The sequence below is a fragment of the Macrobrachium nipponense genome, chromosome 3, assembly GCF_015104395.2.
Source record: "Macrobrachium nipponense isolate FS-2020 chromosome 3, ASM1510439v2, whole genome shotgun sequence".
Taxonomy (NCBI): domain Eukaryota; kingdom Metazoa; phylum Arthropoda; class Malacostraca; order Decapoda; family Palaemonidae; genus Macrobrachium; species Macrobrachium nipponense.
Genome location: NC_087202.1, coordinates 70,545,872 through 70,567,880, shown reverse-complemented (window position 1 = coordinate 70,567,880; position 22,009 = coordinate 70,545,872). Strand labels below are relative to the sequence as shown.

The 22,009-nt window shown below is 34.8% G+C and overlaps 1 protein-coding gene across 1 annotated transcript in view; it reads left to right on the top strand.

Annotated features, from left to right (window-relative positions):
• LOC135221802 (tyrosine-protein kinase receptor-like) overlaps positions 1–22,009 on the top strand; it is a 1,041,187-nt gene that overhangs the window by 716,557 nt on the left and 302,621 nt on the right. The window contains exon 12 of the mRNA XM_064259659.1: positions 2,577–2,627. Coding sequence (XP_064115729.1) covers positions 2,577–2,627 — 51 coding nt within the window. The remainder of the gene's footprint in view (positions 1–2,576; positions 2,628–22,009) is intronic.

Genomic DNA, 22,009 nt, shown 5'->3' with positions numbered 1-22,009 from the left:
GGTGCAGGGGAGCAGAACTGTTCGTGGAGACATCGACTTCGGTATTTCCTAAACTTTGATTGAAGATGTTGATTAATAATAATCATCTACTATATCTCTTAGTTTCTTGAATGGACCTACTATATGCTGTATTTAGCTTTTGATGTTGCGCGCTTCTCTCCTCTTAGTCCAGACAAAGAAGGAATTGAATTCCCTATAGCACTACTTTCTTTTATCAGGGATAAAATAGAAACACGAGCAGAAACAATTTGATGCTTACGTCAAATTGTCAATAATTATAGTGATCTATAGCCACCCTAGTACCCTTGCTTTAATAATTTGATTAATCTGTGACCACCCCAATACCTTTGCTCCATCCTTAAACCGCAGTTATCAAAGAGTTTTGAGATGAAGGAAGGGCTTTGTGCCTTTTGACATTTCGTGCCAGCTTTCTGTGCAGGGATTATTGGTAATTCGAATAATAGTCTTAAAGTTCTTTTGTATTACTTTGCCATATTGGTGATTTTTATTCGTTTTGAAAGCCCTCTTTTGTTTAGCTAATACCTTTCTCTTATTTTTTCGATATCTGCATTTAATTATTTCTTTGTTTTTGTTTTTGTTTTTTGAGTCTTTCAGTACTTCAAAAGAGATTGACTTTCTGTGTAGAGGTTAGTCTTACTTTGAGCTTTTTTTTTTTGTTTTTTGCATATTCATCAAATGCCTTTTGATATATACTGACGTCATGGAGCATTTTTTGATGTCCAGATTAATGAATCATTCACTATAGTGGGAATTCTTCCCAAGGTCCCCCTCTGCTCGCAAATTATACTGGTTATTTTACTCGTCGCAGATGTTCCTTGTAATTAACCTCCAGTCGGGGCTTATTTTCATGTTCGCTTCCTTTATCATAGGCAGTCATTATGGTAGAGAGAAAAAAAAATGTTCTTTTGGGTAAGACGTAACTGTATGCGCAGCAACTATGTTGATCTTTGTTCTTCTTTCAGAGAGTTTTAGGTTATTTGAAGGTGATGAATTCAGATTCACTATTCTTTGACATTCAGAATATTTGTAATAAACGCCTGAGGATCTGAAAGACAGATCCCGTGGAAACCCACTGAAGCACTTTATTTAAAAAAAAATTACTTTCTAACTTGTATTATCAGTATTTCAGAATTCTATGAATATATGGTACTCTATGAAAATATTCCCGAGTAGGCTTAGATAGAAAAATCACTCCGTATCAACCACAACATTTTTCTTAGTAAATGTCTGAATTATGTGGCACGCTGAAAGGTCATCTCTCTTAAAATTTTTTCTCACATATATCTTTGAGTATTGCACTGGGACCTATGAGGTCATTCAGCACTGAAAGGGAATTTGACAGTAAAAGGTTAGAAAGGCGTAACAGGAGGAAAACCTCGCAGTTGCACTGTGAATCAATTGTTAGGAGAGGGTGGAAAGTAAGATGGAAGAAAGCGAATTGGAAAGGAGATACAGTAAAGAGAACGAAAGGAGTTGCAGCTAGGGCCGAAGGCACGCTGCAGAGAACCGTAATTAATGTCTACAGTGCGCCACACGAGTTGCAATGACGGCACTACCTTCCTTTTGGGGTATGGCTTTTAAGCATCCAAGCCAAGAGCCATTCTATAAAAACGTATGCGCAAGCAAGCGCACACACACACACACACACACGTACAACATATATTCGTGTGGGTAATTGTGCATATCTGTACATGTATATACACATTCGTATGCACACAATGACGAATTATTCTCTCTCTCTCTCTCTCTCTCTCTCTCTCTCTCTCTCTCTCTCTCTCTCTCTCTGTCTCTCTCTCTCTCTCTGTCACTTTTATTTGTCGTTAAGCCATCAGAGGCTTTCTTAATGAGCAAGCTTCACTGACTTTTCTCGTTGTGGAAACTTTTAATGATATATGTACTTGAATAGGATACGGTTGAGTAGAAGTAAAGAAAAAGATCTATGATTTCCTCAGTGAATCATAGATCTTTTTCTTTACTTCCACTTTTTGTGCATACATACGTACATACATGAATGTAAATCTTTGATACATAATATATGTATATATATATATATATATATATATATATATGATATATATTTATGTGTGTGTGTGTGTGTGTGTGTGTGTGTATGTATGTATATATTACGCAGTCCTGACAGTGTAGTATATATATATATATATATATATATATATATATATATATATATATATGTAGTGTGGTTTAGGGCTGCGTATTTGTTTCACTATGCATGATACTAGAGAGAGAGCAAGTATTAAAGATATAAAGTACATTATACTGCCTTTCGCAACTGGACAAATGAGAATCTATATTACAACCTGTGTTTTAAATGCAAGTAATTACGTAATTACAGTGCCAGAGATATAACTCTCATTAACCTACGTAGTATACATTGCCAGAGATATAACTCTTAATTATGAAAGTTATCTAATATTGACATTCTTTCTTATAAGCATGAATTTTTAGCGCTACTAAGTACATAGTATAACTGTTACTTACTTCTCGTGAGTAAATACAGTATGTAATCAGCAGTTTCTGTTCTTCTTTATCAACAGATCCAGCTACAACCACACCCCCGACGACCATGCCCCCACCCGATGGACCATGTGAGTATACCAATTAATATTAGCTTTACATACATACATATATATATATATATATATATATATATATACTCATTTTTGTGTGAATGAGTATACATATGTGTATCGTATTCAGAATGTGCAAACATTCATATGGGCCAGGCGCAATCTTATGATGAAACGGGAGAACTCAATAGGGCCAAAAGAATAACAACATATTACAGGCGAAAGTTGCAAAATGAATAGGAGAAAATAGTATTATTACTGTAGTTTGTCATCTTTGTGGAGAAATAGTTAGTGCTCTCTGTTTACAAGGAAATTACCGCCTTTATCGTCTTTTCCATACTTTTCACCTAATACAAAATGCAGACTTCTGAGGACAAACCCACCAGCACTTTATTTTAGATCCAAGGGAACGTTTTGCCATTTAAGATCTATTTCTAATGTAATTTTTAACAATTATCTATTATGTATTTTCTCGTAATTTGGGATTTATGAGGGGATTGGGCATATTATTCCAGCTGGAGGGACCCTTCATGATAACTGATTTTTCTATATAAGAAACTTTAGTTACTGTGAATGATAAAAGACTGGTATTGAACGATGACAGATTTCGTTGCAGCAATTATCTGATACTCAGCAGACATACTTGTCAAATCTATTTCTTTTTAAAATGTCTTAAATATTTGATTGCCGAAGTAAATTGCGGTACTACGCTTCTTGTGAACTAGAAAATGTTGGCGGTGGATCACAGCTTACATTTCGAGCCCTCAGCCCGGAAGGAATGAGGATTTTTTTTTTCTTTTTGGGGGGTTGGGAGGTGAGGGTGTGGGGGGTGGGGGAATAATATCACAACACTGGACGAACTAACAAGAACGGATCTTATAACGTGGGTATAATTGAACTAAGTCCCGAAGAGGCTGGTTTATGTTTAATGTGAAGAGGTTTTGTATTTAGTTTGCCCTAGTTTTCTTTTATTTATTTGTTTAAATAAATAAACAAATAAATAAAAAAGCTTAAGGAAGTGGAAAGAAGTATGGCAATAAAGACAAGCAAATTAGGTTATGTACTTCATACATGAATAGAAATAGAAATAACCAATGGTCCACCCAGAGCGCTATTACACTGTTTTAAATTGGACTATTAAAGTGATTATAGCAGTTCTTGATTATTATTATATTATTATTATTATTATTATTATTATTATTATTATTATTATTATTATTAGCGCTGCTTTCGACCGATTACGTGTGAGGCCATAGTTTTCCAACCCGGACAAATGGGAGTTGTGCGATCTTTCCCTAGAATTATCCTTGAGTTTTTAACAAATATATTGCAATCAAAAGTTGGTTAAGAGCTCTGTAATGACAACAGGAATGTCATCTCTGATATCCATCAAGGAAGTGTGATTGGCTTACTACTCGTGATATGAAGAACGCACAATGGTTGGTTTTGGCTATGAAACGAGCTCATTGCTTATGCAGATGATGCTACATTATGTGCATCGATTCCAGCTCCCGATTGTAGAGACTTGGCTGGAATCAGGGAATGTGAGAATGAAGGCGAGGTCCAGCACAGTTTGAATTGTGATTGTTTTCACCCTCCCTGGTTTTTCATTGAGTGTTCCCTTAACTTCGAGTCACTAATGTAAAATTTTAGTTGTCGTTTTAAATTGTTAATGAACTTTTTAGGGACTCGTCTATTCTCTATCTCTTCAAGAGAGCATTGAACTGGTACACTGGGGAGGGTTTGAAAGAATTTGGAGATCTATCTCTCTTCAGGAAATTTGTCCCTTATTCCTCCACGTTTTGAGTATTATTCCTTGAGGTGCTCTTCGATCAGTTGACTCCCTCTTAGATTGATAAAAACTTGAGCTCCATTTAATTGCTTATTCCAGATCTTGTTATAAATCTTGCACCACCGTTCGATTAGGTCACTATGAATGGTTTAAGTAGCTGTTCTCTGATCGTCCTTAGTGTTCAGGTATTCTCAAATTATCACCCACCACGTTGTAATAGGTACGTAGTTAATTTTAACAGCCCTATCTTCTTCTGTGAAGTTCAGTATCACACGGTTTTCAGTTTTGTTCCAGGTGTGATCAGATTATGGAATTATATTTTCTAGTCATATGATTGAATCATTGGAAAAGATTAGCCGCGTTTTGTGTATATGTGTGTGTGTATGTGTGTGTGTGTGTCTGTTAAAGATGTTGGCATGAATATCATTTCATAGCTTAGCTGTTTCTTTTTCCGAGCTCCTAATAATAATAATAATAATAATAATAATTATTATTATTATTATTATTATTATTATTATTATTATTATTATTATTATTATTATTGCACGCGCTCGCTCGCGCGTGTGTGTTGATAGCTTGAAGATACAAAGCTGTTAAATTAAGACACTTTTGACAAACAACCAAAACATTCCTGCAAATAAAACAGAATAACAATCCCTTCAGTAATGTTCGTTACTGTGGCAACTGGACTAGAATAATTAACGAAGACATACATAAGGCTTATGAAATAGATTGCTTCAAGGTAATAACGACGGTTTGTAGTAGAGTGGAGGTGAAAAGACGGGCGTTCTAAGATCTAACTGGATATTCGCTGTGATGTTGTCTCTTGACGTTCACTTGAGGATGTAAATGTTAGGTTATTAATGTTGGCTTGTAATGACAGCCATGTTGACACGCACCACAAAAATCACGGCTCCTTTCATCGCTGTGACTCACCTTGACAGTTTTGTAGTGCAGTGTTCTACGCGCCGGGGAGTAGTTTGTCGCACAAAATTGAAATTACCATAATTAATTGCAGTATTCATTTTGAAACCATCAAATCATTTTGCAATTTAACACAAAAATCTTATTACTTGTTGTCGAAGGCAATGCCTGATTATTCCGTACTTTGTTAATTACGGCCCACTTAACCTTAATGATGATTTCCAGTTGTGAATAGGGTTAATCATAGGGGCCTTTGAAGCCCTTTTGAACTTATAAAGATGAGGCAGGGTGAATCATACGGCAAGACGTGGCGTTTATTCTCTTTTACTTCGTTGCATATCTGCTTCTTCTTCCGTTTTCATTCGTCTTTTTGAGGTTTTATTTGGTGTCGGGTAACTGCCGATATTGTTTACTGAATTTCACTATTTTATTCAGTCATGACGATTTTGTGTAATGATAAATGGACAAGTTTATTGAGCGTATGAGACTGTTGTTTTAGTCATGGTGTACAAATAATCAACCAATCGTTTCCTCTTTTATACAGATTGAATTTTTGAACAGACATACATGAATAATTTACATATACATATATATTGTGCGTGTTTGGGCTTACGTTTGTGGCTAGTAATGGTATGGGCTTTTAAATATAGAATTAAGCACAGTCATCAAGTACGCTAAACAAAAAATATAGTGTACAGAGTAGGAATAGGGAACTCTCAATTTCTCTCGAAGCATTATGTCATAACTGGTCAATTAAGAGTCCCTCTATGAAAGGTTGATTTCCTTTTCTGTATGTAGATGACATAAACCACTTAGTCCTCCAGCGGCAAGAACCCCTTAAAATCCTTTTAAGGATCTAAGTGAAATTCTCCTTGGGGAGGACAAGTCAGGCTGGGCGACACCATCCAATTGAAGCCGCCACTATAAGGGTAAATCCACTTATTTAGGATCCTTCCCAGGAGTCCATCTCGACCAATCAGTTCTCTCTCTCTCTCTCTCTCTCTCTCTCTCTCTCTCTCTCTCTCTCTCTCTCTCTCTCTCTCTCTCTGGCGGTCATATGGAGTTTTGCGGTTTCTTGAGTTTGAAACTATATATTGTGTTCTCTGTAAAAGAAATATGAGAGTATAACTAGTTTTTTCTCTCATAGTATCTTCTGTATATTTTTTTGTTTTAATCTAATTTTCTCAGCTTTAGTTATTTCCTGTAGATAAATTTTTATCATTTCAAAGGTCAGCCACACCGGATGTTTGTCCCATTCCTATTAGTTTGTGTCTTATTCTGTGATGTCTGGTCTGTAATGGTTTTTTATTACTTTATCACAATTTCCAATATCCTTTGTCGAGGCTTGCTTGCATTTGAGAAAAGGGTCATTTTCTTATCAGTGTTCAGTTTTCACTTGCAGATTTTTGTATCCCATCTGTTTTGTTGTCGTTTAAGTTCCATAAACTCTAGTTCATTAGAGTTCGGTAAGATTTCACAGTCTCTGTTCTTCAATATGATTCACTTTGTGATCAGTGCGAGTATTCTGTGGGTAATCAGAAGAAACTTTCAGAATGAGCACATATCAGGATTGTAGTACCCTAAAAATGCATATGCATCGTTTAACCAAGTTTATGGTATTAGTTTTGATTTTGAGTTTTTGCAAGCAATTATTTGTCGTCTGTGGCAGAAATGCATACTTAGCGCGTTATGATGCCATTGCTTCAGTCAGTGAGATGAAAAGATTTCAAAAGTAGGATAATACTTTTCATTCTCTAAAAAAGGGATCATTGGCAAAATATTCGACGGAGAAGTTAATGCACCACTACTACAGTGTCGAAGGATTCTGCACGTTCGAAGGAATCACTGGACTCGTCCTTTGTTGTAACCAATGTTACTTTCTTCTTTTAACTTTTTTTTTTTTAAGATTCTTATATCCTTAGTTCCAGTTTCAGGTCGAAAGGTTATTTAAACCACTCTTTTTTTTTGGATTCCTAATATAATTATATATATGTATATAATATATATATATATATATATATATATATATATATATATATATATATATATACTTTTATATGTGCGTTTGTGTGTGTATGTATGCGTGCGCGAGTTTTTTTTTGTGTGTGAGTGCACGCGTTCTACATTTGATCAGATATTGTTGCACTACGCTTACTTTGATTCACCGTGAAGGAAGGAATGTATGTCCTGCTTCTTTTCAAAATCTTAAGTGCCAAGAATCACTTCAAAAAAAGTGCAAGTTCTTGGGACCGAATAAGGTGTGTTTGATCTTCAAAAAAGAGAGAGAGAATAAGAGAAATGTCAAAGGAGTTTTTGTTGTTATAAGAAAAGTTTTATTCAAAGACATTCGCGTTGGATCACAGTAACTTCAAAGCGATGAAAATCAATGGATGAAAGAAAAAGAAATAAAGAACAGATGTTGCTTCATGTGTCTGGAATATGCTCTCGCATCCCACGCTGCTTCGAGTTTAGTAATAGCCTCTCTCTCTCTCTCTCTCTCTCTCTCTCATCTCTCCTTCTTCTCTCCCTCGTCTCTCTCTCTCTTCTCCTTCTCTTCTCCCGGCTCTCTCTCTCTCTCTTTAATATACATATGACGTATTTACGACTGAGATCTTTTACGCATACATGTTTGTGGTGTATCGTTCAGGCTGTTAATCCATGTATTTATTTTATATATATTTATATATATATATATATATATATCTATATATATAATATATATATATATCTATATATATATTAGCTTGGAATTAATGTAAAGTATCGATTCAGTTTCTCTCGAATATTGAAATTGGGTCAGTCTATTCCCAAAAGTCGTGAAGTGAAAAAGTTATCGAAAACCACATCCAAAATAATGATAGCATTAAGCTGCCAGTGACACCTGACAAGTGAATGAGAGGAGATTTCCGGATGCCTTGTGATCCTTTGAAGACTTACCAGCCGAGAACAAACACAGTGCCACGGCTTCAGCTCAGAATGATAATTTGGAACTTGATAATTTCGTAACATTGTCGAGAATTTCCCTGAATATCTTTTGATGTTAGATTGAAATTTTTAATATTTTTTGACAACGCAAAACCGCTTCTTTTTCATCTTGTTATGATACAGTTCGATATTAGCATTTGTGTGCGAAAAGACTGAAATAAAGAAAATTGGTGAGTTACGTCGAAGAAAATAAATGCGAAATGCGATGGTTAATTTTGAAGAGAAACAATTCTCGTCTGGTTCGCTCGAAAATGAAGAGGAATAAAATTTTTTTTAAAAGCAAAGTAAAGCAAAGGAAATTAAGACGTAAGTTTTTCGCTTAAAACTTTTAAAAATTGTTGACGTCATAATGCGACATTGAGACGCGTACAAAACGATACACGTCCATTACTGATGGTAACTGAACTGCAAGAAACTGATGGACACAGACAAGACGCACCCCCCCCCCCTCTCTCTCTCTCTCTCTCTCTCTCTCTCTCTCTCTCTCTCTCTCTCTGACAAACCAGTAATGGATCGGTCAATCTCAGGTCACTGAATTGCAAAGACCATTAACTTCCGCACTAGCCAAACAACATTGGCCTGGAATAGCTCTAGTTAATAGGGAACCGTGATTCCTACCCGGAATTATATTCCGCGCTACACTTTGGTATTTAATCAAGCAACTTCAATCATTTCAATTAACAGGGTTGAAAGATCTTGTTACACTGACGGCGTCAGAACGTTTTAGAAACCACTATCTTCACTGACATGTCCGCAGGAGATAGGGAGAAACAGTATTTGTCTGTTCCTAAAAAAAATAAAAATGCTATGGGAGATCGATTTGCAAGACGTCCTCCAATATTTTGTACTTTATGGCGTGCAGCTTACGAAATTATTTCGCCCGTCAAATTTTACCACTTTGTGTCTATGAAGTATCACACTATGGAGCCCCGCACCCAAGGGAAATAGCGGAATAAGTGATTTTATGCATATATATATATATATATATATATATATATATATATATATATATATATATATATATATATATATATATATTTATATATATATATATATATATATATATATATATATATATATGTGTGTGTGTGTGTGTGTGTGTGTGTGTGTGTGTATGTGTGTTTGCGTGTGAAGGAGGGAGCTAGAAACGTTTTTATGAATAAAATGAAGCTTTTGTTGGAATTTGCACAAAGTAGAAATGTTTGGTATCAGACTTAGTTAGACAAAAGGTTCTTATGAATTACTTGCTGTTTAATATTCAAGACCTAAATTTCATAATCAATCAATCAATCATTATATATATTTATGGACAGTGACGCAGTAACACGACGATTGAGAGGAATGAAATTAAATGTAAATTCAGAGTTGTTGGAAAGAAAATTATCTGTGGTTGTAGTGCGAAATGGTTGATATTTGCAATTGATATTTTATTGTTACCATCCCAGTAAATTATTGATATATTGTTGTTACTATCCCAGTAAATGAAACTTATTCACGTGGAACAAGCACACAGGGGCCATTAACTTGAAGTTCAAGCTTCCAAAGAATGTTGGTTTCAACCTCCCACCGCAGACCCCACTGAAGTAGTAACTGATCATGATGAAGAGGCAGTGATTTTTCATCGACCGGGGGAGACGCGAACCCGCGACATCTGAGTGGCATTCCACGAAACCAACCACTATACCAGCGGACCAGCACTGATTGTAGTACTGATTTGGTTTTCGTGAAGATAACAACCCAATCCAACCTAACCTAATCTAACGTAACTAAACTTCAGAAATTAGTGAGTTCAAAATTGTTTTTGATAGGAGAGAATTGGGGCCAAATATGATTGAGTAAGACTAAGTTATTGATATGTGTGGTGAAAGATGGAAGCCCCTATTAGCTACAGGTGTGCCCTCGTAAATTTAGCAGATGGTGGTAGGATCACAGAAGAGGGGAATTGCAGTTGAAGTTAATCAAGAGGGATAGTAGCGTACGTACAAAAAATTTAGAAGAGCCTCGAAGTTTATGTGAAAACCAAGGTTGGGCTATATGAAGAGATTGTTAAGATAACTCTCTATGTAAGTGGAATGAGAATGTTAAATGCAAATGAATAAAAAAAAACTTTGAAGCTGTTAAGAGCAACATCTCATGTAGTATATTATGGTGGGAGAAGAATTGACTAGGTGGGAAATGTAGAAACACTGAAGTGGCAAAAACGTTAGGTTAAGTGAAAGGAAATGCTTAAAAGAAGTGAAGAGAACGAAGAACGAGAAGCTGGTGAAAAGGGCGTGTAATACGGAAGTGTTAGGAAAGAGGAGGAGAGAGAGATCTAGAAAGTGTTGGATCGATGGAGGAAAGGTATAGGAAAGAAGAGGTCCTTAAGATCCAGGAAGCTCTTGGCTCGGGGCAAGATAAAAGTGAATGTCAGAGTGTTGATAAATATTTGTGCGAGTTTTCTGCTTTAAAGGGACATCTCCGATACAGCACTAAAAATGTGATTGTGATAGATACCGTTGAGTTTTTTCATCTATGGACACATTTCCTTTCATTGGAAATGGCTGGCTGATTTTATATATTATTATTCTATATATTATATATATGTATATATATATATATATAAATGTATAATATATATATATATGATATATAATTATAAAGTTATTATATATATATAATGTATATAGATATATATATATATATATATATTTATATATATATATAGTTATTTAAGTGTATTTTAGCTTCTTGCTCCTTTGTCCCTGGTGATGGGTTGTGCATCAAAATGGGGTGGCTGGCCTTCCAGTTCTGTAAACTGTCATGACTATATATATAATATATATATATATATATATATATATTATATATATATATATATATAGATATATATACTATATATATACTATATATACACATACATATATACATATATATATTTATATAATATATATATATATATATATATATACATACATATATATATATATATCATATATATATATATATATATATATATATATATATATAATTATTTAATGTATGTAGTAGCTTCTACTCTTTTTCCTGATGATAGGTGTGGCATCATAAGGTCCTTTCAGTTCTGTAAACTTAGTCATGACTTTCTCTTCTTTGAACTCTTGTTAATTAAGGCCTGTCCACACTATGAAACAAAGTTTGCAAACTGTTTGCAAACAATGTTTCCTGTCCAGACCTCAGTTGTCGTCAGGATGCTTGTCGGCGCAGCAGCCTCTGTATTTTCCTTGGCATTTTAATGCACCCGATGAGGGATTTATAAGAGAAAGAAAAAAAAAAAAAGATGGGTGAGGAAGTTTTTAGAAAAAGGAGTGTCACACATATGCACATGTATACATATACATGTGTATGTATATATATGTACACATAGGTGCATGTGTACATTTAAATATATACATGTGCACATCTACATATGTAAATAGTATGCAAATGTACATTTGTAAATATGGATATGTAGATGCACATACTGGTGTGTATATGTCTATGTACATGTATATGTATTTATATATAAGTACGCATGTATAAGTGTATATATGTATTTAAATATATGTATTTGTATATACACATACATATACACATATATACTCACATATATACATTATACATGTGTGTATATATATATACATATATATATACATACATACATATATACATACATACACACATACATACATATACGTTGTATACACACAGGAACACTAAATGTTTTCCATTCTGGATGGGAAACAAATATACGGTAAAATGTTTTTGCAAACAATTTGCAAACTGTTTCCTAGTGTTGCCAGGTCTTAGTTTCATTAATCTTGCTCCTAACTCATCCGGCTGTACCTTTGTACTGCTAAGGTAAAGCTTTCTCGTATTAACAGGAAATCTGTAACCGAAAAGAAAATGTGGCCTTTTTCCAGTAGAGCTCTCATATAGTTTTGCAGGTCTTACTTTACTCGTATTTTTACTCTAATGTTGCAGCTAACTCCTGTCTCTCAAATATTCCTAAGATTTTGATTATCCTGCTATACCCTCGCCAATATTCTCTTTGGTTCTCACGTATGTAAAGATTGGTAAGGTATCTGACCGCATATTTTCCAAGATTTCTCAAGGAGTGTGTGCGCATGTTCATTGACTTTGCCATATTTTTTCATCTAATCATCAAGTCCGTAGTGCAATTCTCCTCTAACACTTGCATTGATCCAAGTTATTGCTTGGACACTTAACTCCACTATTCATTGCAGCTGCGTCCCCGTGCCCAAACTTTTGCGAATGTTGATTAATTGAAAATTTACTCAGCTGCCAAGTAATTAAACGTCGTAGTTCCATCTCAGTTCTTCAAGTCACTACCGTGGTGCATCATTTACTTGCGAACTTCCCTAACTCACTCATATTTGGATACTTCCGTGGGATATCTGAGAAAAATTTTCGTCGGTCTTCATATTCTAGATATTTAGTAGTAGGCATAATGTTCTGTTAACTAAACTTCCTGCTTATTATTTTACTCCTTTCTCTTATAAGCTTATTTTTCGAATTCTGTCTGACCGCATAGTTTATGATGTTCGTAGCACATCTGTTCCATTTCCTGTCTCTAGTGGTGTTCATAAGGGGTCTATTTTCTAACACTTTTTTCACTTTACCAATGACCTTCTCTGGTCTAACCTTACCCATGGCCATGCTTTTGTTGATAGGCATTCACCAATTTACTATCATCCTTTAATTACATTCAGTCTCGTAGTGTGTCCTCTTTGTCTATTAAGATTTTGTGAACTGATCTCAATAAAGTTAGCGCAGATATTATAAGCGTATCTGAATATATGCTTTTGTTGGGGAATAAGCCTACTAACTACTTTGCTGTGTTGTTGTTTTTGTTCTTATATGGGAAGAGGGGTAGGAAACGTCTATGGAAGAGACTAACATGGTTTGGAAAAGGTGTTTCGCGTTGAGTTAAAAATACAGGAATTTTAGGATAGGATATTTTTTATTTATTTATTAGATTGAAAATGTAAAAAACAAATTAAATAATGTGCATGTTAAACAGTACAGAATATAGCATATTTATTTTTATTTCCGTTGGTGAAACAATGATCTATTTGACCATAGATTTTACCACGTTTTAATTTACATTAAAAGTTAGAAATATAATGTTTACAACTTATGCGAGTTGGGAAACCCTAGCACACATCCCGAGTAAGCTGGACTTCGGAAATCGTCTTGTTGTGCCTTTCCCTTGCGTCTGACTAATGTTATGTTTGTTCAGATTCCTTCAAACTAGTCTTTAATAAATTGCCTAGTTATGTGGGTACTTGTTTTTAAATAAAAGTGTGTATTGTTTAGATGACATAAGTCCGTGTCTTTACCCCAGTTATTAAAGCTTAATGTTGGACTTGTTTTTTTTTTTTTTTTTTTTTTTAAAGCATGGCTTCCTGGTTCGGAATCTTTCAGCTTTTGCCTTTCTCCTCAACAGGACTGAATCAAAGGCAATTATCTCGGTCCGTTACATCCGTCAAGGATAAAACCTACCACGTTCGCTTACCGTCTTAGTTTTCTGTAAAAAAAAACTAATGAGATGGCGATTTGTCTTTCCGTCCACACTTTTTCTGTTCACCCTCTGACCTTAAAAACTACTGAGGTTAGAGGGCTGCAAATTGGTATGTTGATCATCCACCCTTCAATTTTCAAATATACCACATTGCAACCCTCTAGCCTCAGTAGTTGTTATTTAAGGTTCAAGTTAGCCACAATCATGCTTCTAGTAACGATATAGGACAGGCCACTGCCGGGCCGTGGTTAAAGTTTCATGGGCCTCGGCTCATTCAGCATTATACCGAGACCATCAAAAGAGAGATCATTATCGGTGGCCTTGATTATACGCTGTACAGAAAACTCGATTGCCCCAAGGAAACTTCGGCTCAATGTTTGTTTTTTAATTTTACGGCTGCCGGATTCTGCATTTCATTAATTGAAATTATAGATGAATTTATAAAATTACAGTTTTCTTTCTCTTCCAGATCTACGCAGTATCTGAAATTCTTTGCGACAATAAATATCACATGTACAGATTTTTTTTTCAATTACTCAAGCATGTCAGCCGGATATGGCCATCACACAAGTCGTAGGTTTAATTGATGAACGTTATCATTTTATAAAGCAGATGGTAACGTAGGTTAACATTTTCCCAAACCGTTCAGAGAATCGGCATGTTGAGTACACTAATAGCGTTGGAAACGAAGTGGTTCTTAATTTCCTATAATTCAACTTGGTAGTTAGCACAGAAAGGTGGGATATCTTTATCGAAAGCAATTTTTCTTTCAAGGCTTCTTCATTTTGTAGAATCTTTCCGAGGGCGTCATTGTCTTGCAGGTTGCAATCAAGATATCAGGATATATCGCTTTTCTTATTATGGTGGCGTTTCCCTTCGTCTAGTTGTCATTTTATTTGAAATTAGCTGCCCACGTTTGAAATATTTAATTTAATTTTGCGGGACTCTGGTGTAAAGATAGAATTGTAGGAAGGGCTTTGTGCGTTTGGTGTTTTTTTTTTTATTTATTTATTTATTTATTTTTTTTTTTTTTTGTCAGTGAATTTGAAAATGTGGCATTTTCATCCTCCCCCCTTTCGGTTGTCTTCATTTGAATTTTACAACCTTCATAATAACGCAGCACGTGCAAGGACGGCGCGTCCACAAATACGAATGCAGACACAGGGGTGACCACCACACACATAAGTAAATTGTATTATATTATATTTATACATTTTTTTATATACATATATCTGCACATGTATATGTTTGTTCATACGCTTCACTTGATTGTATGTAAATAATGTATTTTATAGTGTCAAATTTTCATATTATTAATATATATATATATATATATATATATATATATATATATATATATATATATTTATATATTACAAAAATACCTGTTTAAAAATTATCAGTTAAAAAAGCCAAAATCCGGGGAACACTCTCTCTCTCTTCTCTCTCTCTCTCTCTCTCTCTCGCTCTCTCTCTCTCGCGCTCCTCCTCTTCTCTCTCTCCATCTCTCTCTCTCTCTCTCTCAATAACGAACAAAAACGTTCCATAGAATGAACAAGCACTATACTAATATAATACCGGACCTCGAACTTTTACGGGCCGTGTTCTTTTCATTTATTTATTTTTTTCTTGTCTCAACAAAGAAAAACAAGAGTTGTTAATCAAGCTAATAGGAGAGTAAAGAATTCCAGCAGCACTGGGCCAGAAAAGTTGTAGATGGCTGGAGAGGGGCTTTCCAGTTAGTTGCAGTTTAGGAAATTTAAATTGGGTCTTTTCACATCTTAATAGCATTTAAGAATAAACGTTTATTTGTCATTTGCACAAGCCAGATGTGGTTGTCTTTTTGTGGAGTGTGAAGGTGCGTATAATATAATGAACAAATATTACAACGTAGTTGATCGAAACTACAGTTGAAATCCAAGTATGAGAAAGAGTTACTGCAGAATACGTTTCTGGTTTTCCTGTTGCATTCTGCTTTCATCTAATCCCTAACTGATCGTACCTTCTGTATCACTAAGTGTATTATTTTTGTCAACTACTTGTCTTAAAATATTTTTTTTAGCCCTATTGTTCATCTTTAAAACTAGTAAAATTTCGTGGTGGGGTTTTACTAACACTCACCGTAGCATACGTACAACGATAGGTATGCCATTAGTAGTTCGTGCTCGTGTGGCGATATATATGTATATAATATATATATATATATATATATATATATATATATATATATATATATATATATATATATATATATTATATATATATATATATATATATATATATATATATATATATATATATATATATATAACTAAATTCAGTCCTCTACCATTTGTATTATTATGACAGATTATACTGTTGTACTAAACTTTACGCATCACTGTATCTCGAAGGATAGTATTCTTAACAGAAAGTACAGGAAGCTTAGTATTACTTGATAGTCATGTGAAGCGCCCTGGCTGAATGGTATCTTGAGCCTTGTCGGCCGTTACACTGGCTTGTAGCATCCATTTGCAGAGGGTATATTCTTTTTATAGCCATTCTAAACCCTCTACAGCACTTCTTGGAACGTTGTACATTCGATGGGACTCCTTTGACAAAACTACATGGCATGCAAGAGCACATAAACTACCTTGTAACATCCAGCTTTATCACCAGCTCAAGTATCTTGCATAGTTTATGTTTTATATACGGCATGCCTTGGGAACTTGATAATTTCCATTTAATTCAGTTCAGTTTTGTATTTTCATTTGCACGATTTGGAACATTTTTGTTGGGATTCTTTAAAGTGAGTGTTGATGTTTTTAGTGTTTAACCAACAGTATGAAACGGGATACTTTTAGTAACCTAGTGGCCCTCAATCCTAACATACAGACTCAAAAAGACAAACGTTATTTTCCTGAGAAAAATATGATCGTATGTTTAGGACGAAAGAGATGTCTTAGTAATTATTGTATAACCAATCTGGGAATTTGGATTTGATCAACTTAAACCGCGTAAAACGGTGCCATTTTCACCTTATAGTCCATTAAAGAGCATCGCTGAACTCCTGAATATCAGGGTATGTCAGACTTTAGCAAGCTAAATTTGTTCAGAGTATGACAGCCAGAAAGTCCAGAATTAATATAATTTCAAATCTGAACAGGTTTTTTTTAATTAGTGAAAGTTCTTAGATTGCTTAATTGGTGATTATACACCACTCTCAGATCTGCAAAAATACAAACAAAAATAATATGTGGTGTCGAATTACGGACAAGTACTGTCCGCTGCTGCTATATGTAAGATGTAACTGTGATCGACGAATAAGCATTTGGCTTGTTTGTTAAGATTTCATTTTACTTTGGAAAGTTTCTTTCGCCCGGCTTTTTAAAGGAGCTTATCTAAAACTGATAATAGGTCAGAAAATATTCAGATCTCTTTTTCAGACGAACATAAAAAAAAATTGAGAACTAGGAAGTTTAGCATCGTCCTCATTTCGTAATGGAGTACATAGAAAACAGCTTTGGAAAATAATTATATCAAGTTGGGATTTTACAATACGGGTGTGTTTTACATACCTGTAAAAAATTTTCTCAAAGGCTTGAAGTGTGGCCGTGCTGTGCGTTCGTCCGTTCTTGAGAAAGTGAGGGAGAGAGAGTGGAACATGAATTATTCTTTAGGGCAAGATTTCCAATATTTTATGTAAATAGGCGCCTCTTTAGAGGCAGGATCTCTCTCTCTCTCTCTCTCTCTCTCTCTCTCTCTCTCTCTCTCTCTCTCTCTCTCTCTCTCTTTGCCGGAAAAATATGGTATAGTATTGACATGAATAGTAAAAACTAACTAAAATTCAATGGCGTTCTCCAAAGTTGATTATGTTTCCTTGATGGAAATGGAATACATCAGACTTTGGTTGCCAATAACACATTTATCGATCGGTATATCTAACGTCGATTACTATGTAAATACACATATTACACACCTATACACACACATGTACATAATGTATGTATATATTTAATACTAATACTTTTTGTTTGAACTATAGGCATAAATTGTTTCATCAGATAATGATGGGGGGGGGGGGATTTCCCCTTTCCCTTAGACTTCAACAGATTTTGATTTGCTCACCCATTCCAGAAGAGTCACTCAAATAGACTTTCCTTTAGATTTTTAGGCTGTGATAATTATATACATAAAATATTATATTGATAAAATAATAATATATATATATATATATATATATTTATATTATATATATATATATATATATATATATACATATATACATGATTATATCTATATAATATATTATATATATTTATAACTACATTATTTATTTATTTTATATTTATATTATATCTATATCTATAGTCTATTATGTATATATAGACATATAGATGGATAGATAGATAACTTATCACATACACAATTGTTCTGTGCAATGGTGCCATTACTAGAAAGACCTCATGAAAACTAGATAGCATCTAGCAGTCTTAATGACATCCTTCTAATAATATATATATACATATATTATATATATATATATAGTATATTATATCATATATATATCCTTAAATCCACGGTAGAAAGGTTAGTGAAACTTGGGACTCGGAACAAGTACTTTCGTAGTTTATTTCTACGTGCTCAAGTTCTCTGTGTACCTACCATTTCATCCTAATTCCATTCCTGCTGTACCCATTTTAAAAACTATTGATATTAACTTAGTATTTAAATATGATAATATTTTGAGAAATAAACTAATTAAGAATAGCCTGCCCAATTCTAACAATATTGTTTACAGTATTCCTTGAAAAGAATGTAATAAGATTTATGTAGGTCAAACTTGAAAAGGTATTAAAATGCATTGCTCACAGCACAAATATGGCATTTCAAGAGGCTTACCAAATAGGTATTGTGGGTCATTGGCTTAAAACAGGCAATGCCATTAATTGGAATAAGGCATCGATAATCCGCACGGTCAATGACCCAAGGAAAACGAATCTGGTGCAGATTGAAGCCACGTCAACGAAGAACATAAATCTCCACCCTGGATTAGCTCTTGATCCTCTTTTGTGCTCAAAGAACATTCTGCCAAGATTAACAAACTGTAATCCTGCCCTCCCTTTGCATGAATAAGTCGCTCAACCTCTCTTTGATTCAGTGTGAACTTGAGAATATAGAAATAAACTATGAAAGTTTCCCTTGGCTTTCTACCGTGGATTTATGGATATTCCCAAGCATTTCTTCCTTCGTGCTACATTGGACATATATATATGATATTATATATATATATATATATATATATATATATATATATATATATATATAATAAAAGGAGAGACCAAAAAAATACCAAAATATAAAAAGCAAGTACTATAATTCAGAGACTGCTTTCTCTCTCTCTCTTCAGGTTGGTAATGAATGAAAAGTTTACAGAAAAGGCGGTATTTATACCAAGAGACCCATCCACAGGTGAGCCGTTTTAGGTCACCCCCGCTGATAATTCCTCTTTAATCCTCTTAAGCGTTAGCTGAAAGAAGATTTTATCTATGATATCTGAATCCCAGGTGCCCTATGAGATGTTCATTACCTGTATTTTTTATCAAGGCCGGCTTTATCATCTGGGTTTTGTATTGACATTTGCTGCTATAAAATGCAGGTGGCCTGCTAGCTGGGTGGCGTGAAGCGCTAATGATCGCTAGAGGCCAGCTAGAATTGGACAGGGAGTTTAACAATAGGCTTAAGAGGATTATGATCGTTAGATCGTTGCTAAGGGTGACATAGGTGTTCACAAAGGCGCTGCGGTCCGCGCTACTGCAAGTCAAGAATTCTTTAGGGAGTTCTTAAGGAGTGACTTGAATGATATTTGAATGTGGAATGGAATGTCAAGCAAGACAGGCTAATCTGACTTATTGTGACACTAAACTGATGTATGGTGACGTTTAGGTGTCTTCCCATTGCAGTGAGCAACTGGGAGAGTTTATGATTTATTTGACAGCAAGACAGATTCCTTGGCGCTATCTGTGCCACTCCTATCTGAAAAGTAAAAACGGCCCTGAACAAATCAACTGAGTTTCTTAACTCCAAAAAAAATCCACTATTTCGTTTATTTTGATTTAAACTTATTTTTATTGGATAAAGATGAAATTTGGCGAGAAATGCAAGCGTCATGAAGTGATGCATGCAACTGTATATATTTATTTTCATTGAGCTGAATCTCATCAAGCACTGTTGTGGTCTCCCGCCCCCTCAGAATCATTTATAGTTTTAAATAGTTTTAAAGCTGCGTGATTCATTGTTAATGAAATTGATCGTGTCCTAACAGCCACGTGCCTCTCCATTGGGTAACGAAAATGCTGCCGTCTGGAGTGTCTGAACTTTCTCATTTGTATGAACTTCAAAATCAAATACTGTACCTACTTATTGATTCATACTTTTTGTTTCTTTCCATGTGTTGCATGATTCCGTGGAAGCCCAGGTCTTGCGTTTTCAGTGGACCACATGGCTACAAAACAATACCTCTATAGAATAAACATGATAAGCAAGGCAGCAGTGCATTCAGAAGGAAACAAATCAAGCCTGTTAAACGTTCTTCATCTTCATCTCTCTCTTTTTCTCCTCGCCCCACTGCCTAAAAGATCTAGTGGAGATCCTGAGATCCTTTGGTGGTTTGGCCCGTGGATTTAGGTGGTTTGCCGCTAAGACACTTTACCAAATCCGCTGCTCAGCGCTTGTTGGGGATCACTCGGCGGAAAAGCCCACCTCGTGCTTATTGTTTTTCGGAGATTTTGCCAGCCTTATTTCTTTCACCGAGTAGCTGTTGTGTCACTGACTATTATATTCTTTCACCAAAAGCTGTAAGCTAAAAAAATTTGCGCGAAATACTTTTAGTTCAGTCTCCTCGATTGTTCAGGAGTGCGCGTGCAGTTATACCGGGGAGTTTCGTTCTTAATGATGTTAGTGTAATCGTATATATTTTAATATGCTTATGTAAACAAGGCAAATATAAAATTTCTTGATGTAGGTTTGCTTTACTCAGGATGTATGTAGTTATTGATAGAAGGATTGTATGTTTGCTTGTGTTTGTGTGTGTGTGCTCTGTTCCGCTTTCACTAAGATTATGGGGCCAGCAAAAAAAATAAGATCAACGCTTGAATAACTGTTGCATGGGAAGACGAACTCCCCTCCAAACAAAAGATTTTTAGACATTGCAACAAAGAAGACACCAAAAAGTAGTTCAAGAACTTAGGGAAGACGTATAGGCATTAATCAGCATTTTACTAAATATATATTACTGTATGTTTGCGTAATACGTATGACTGGTAGTCATACTGATACACACATATAAAATGCTACGTAAACATTTCACTTAAGCACTCTTCTACATTTTCTGTTAAAAAGATTTACTGTTCGTCCTCTTCATTTAACAGCAACGTGCCATATTTTAACAATAATGATAAAGATTGCACATTTTTCGTGACAAGCTTGTTGAGGATGGTAACGTGGGCTACCTGGTGTTCAGAAGGAAAGTAGGTACTTGGGGATCGATAGACAGTACTGGGTAAGACCAATTTTTAATAACAATATCGTTGTTCAGCGTGTTAGAAAATAAAATAAAAAGTTCACAGTACTGGATCTTAAGCAGTAAAGAAAACGTTCACAGTATTGGGCCTGTGGAGGAAAAAAAAAAAAGTTCTCCGTACAGGCCCTGAGGAATCAAACTTATGGACCTGAATCAAAGGTCTTTGTCCGGAATGTAATCAAGACTGCACAAAAAAATGTAAAGTTATTCATTAATGACTTTAAAATTGATACCTAATTGAAGATTTCCGAGTCTGGAATTTTATTTTCGCCATAAAAAAAGTAAGCGGATTATAGCGCATTGACTTTGTGGACTGATGTGATACTTTTGTTTGATGGCTATATTTTGGTGCATCGTGAAACATATGAGTAATTCCTTTTGAGGGAACTCACTTATTTTTTCAAGGTAAGAAACAGTCAACCTCGGTTTTCATGAAAGTTTATATTTTTGGGGCGGGAAAAAAATATTTGGTATTATTTTTCAACTTACTACATTCCTGTATTTTTAGGAGCTACTTGACTGAATCTAACATCACTGTAGGCTTATTTTGGGCTCATTTCCAATATTATCACATAAATACAGACTTTACCAGAGGC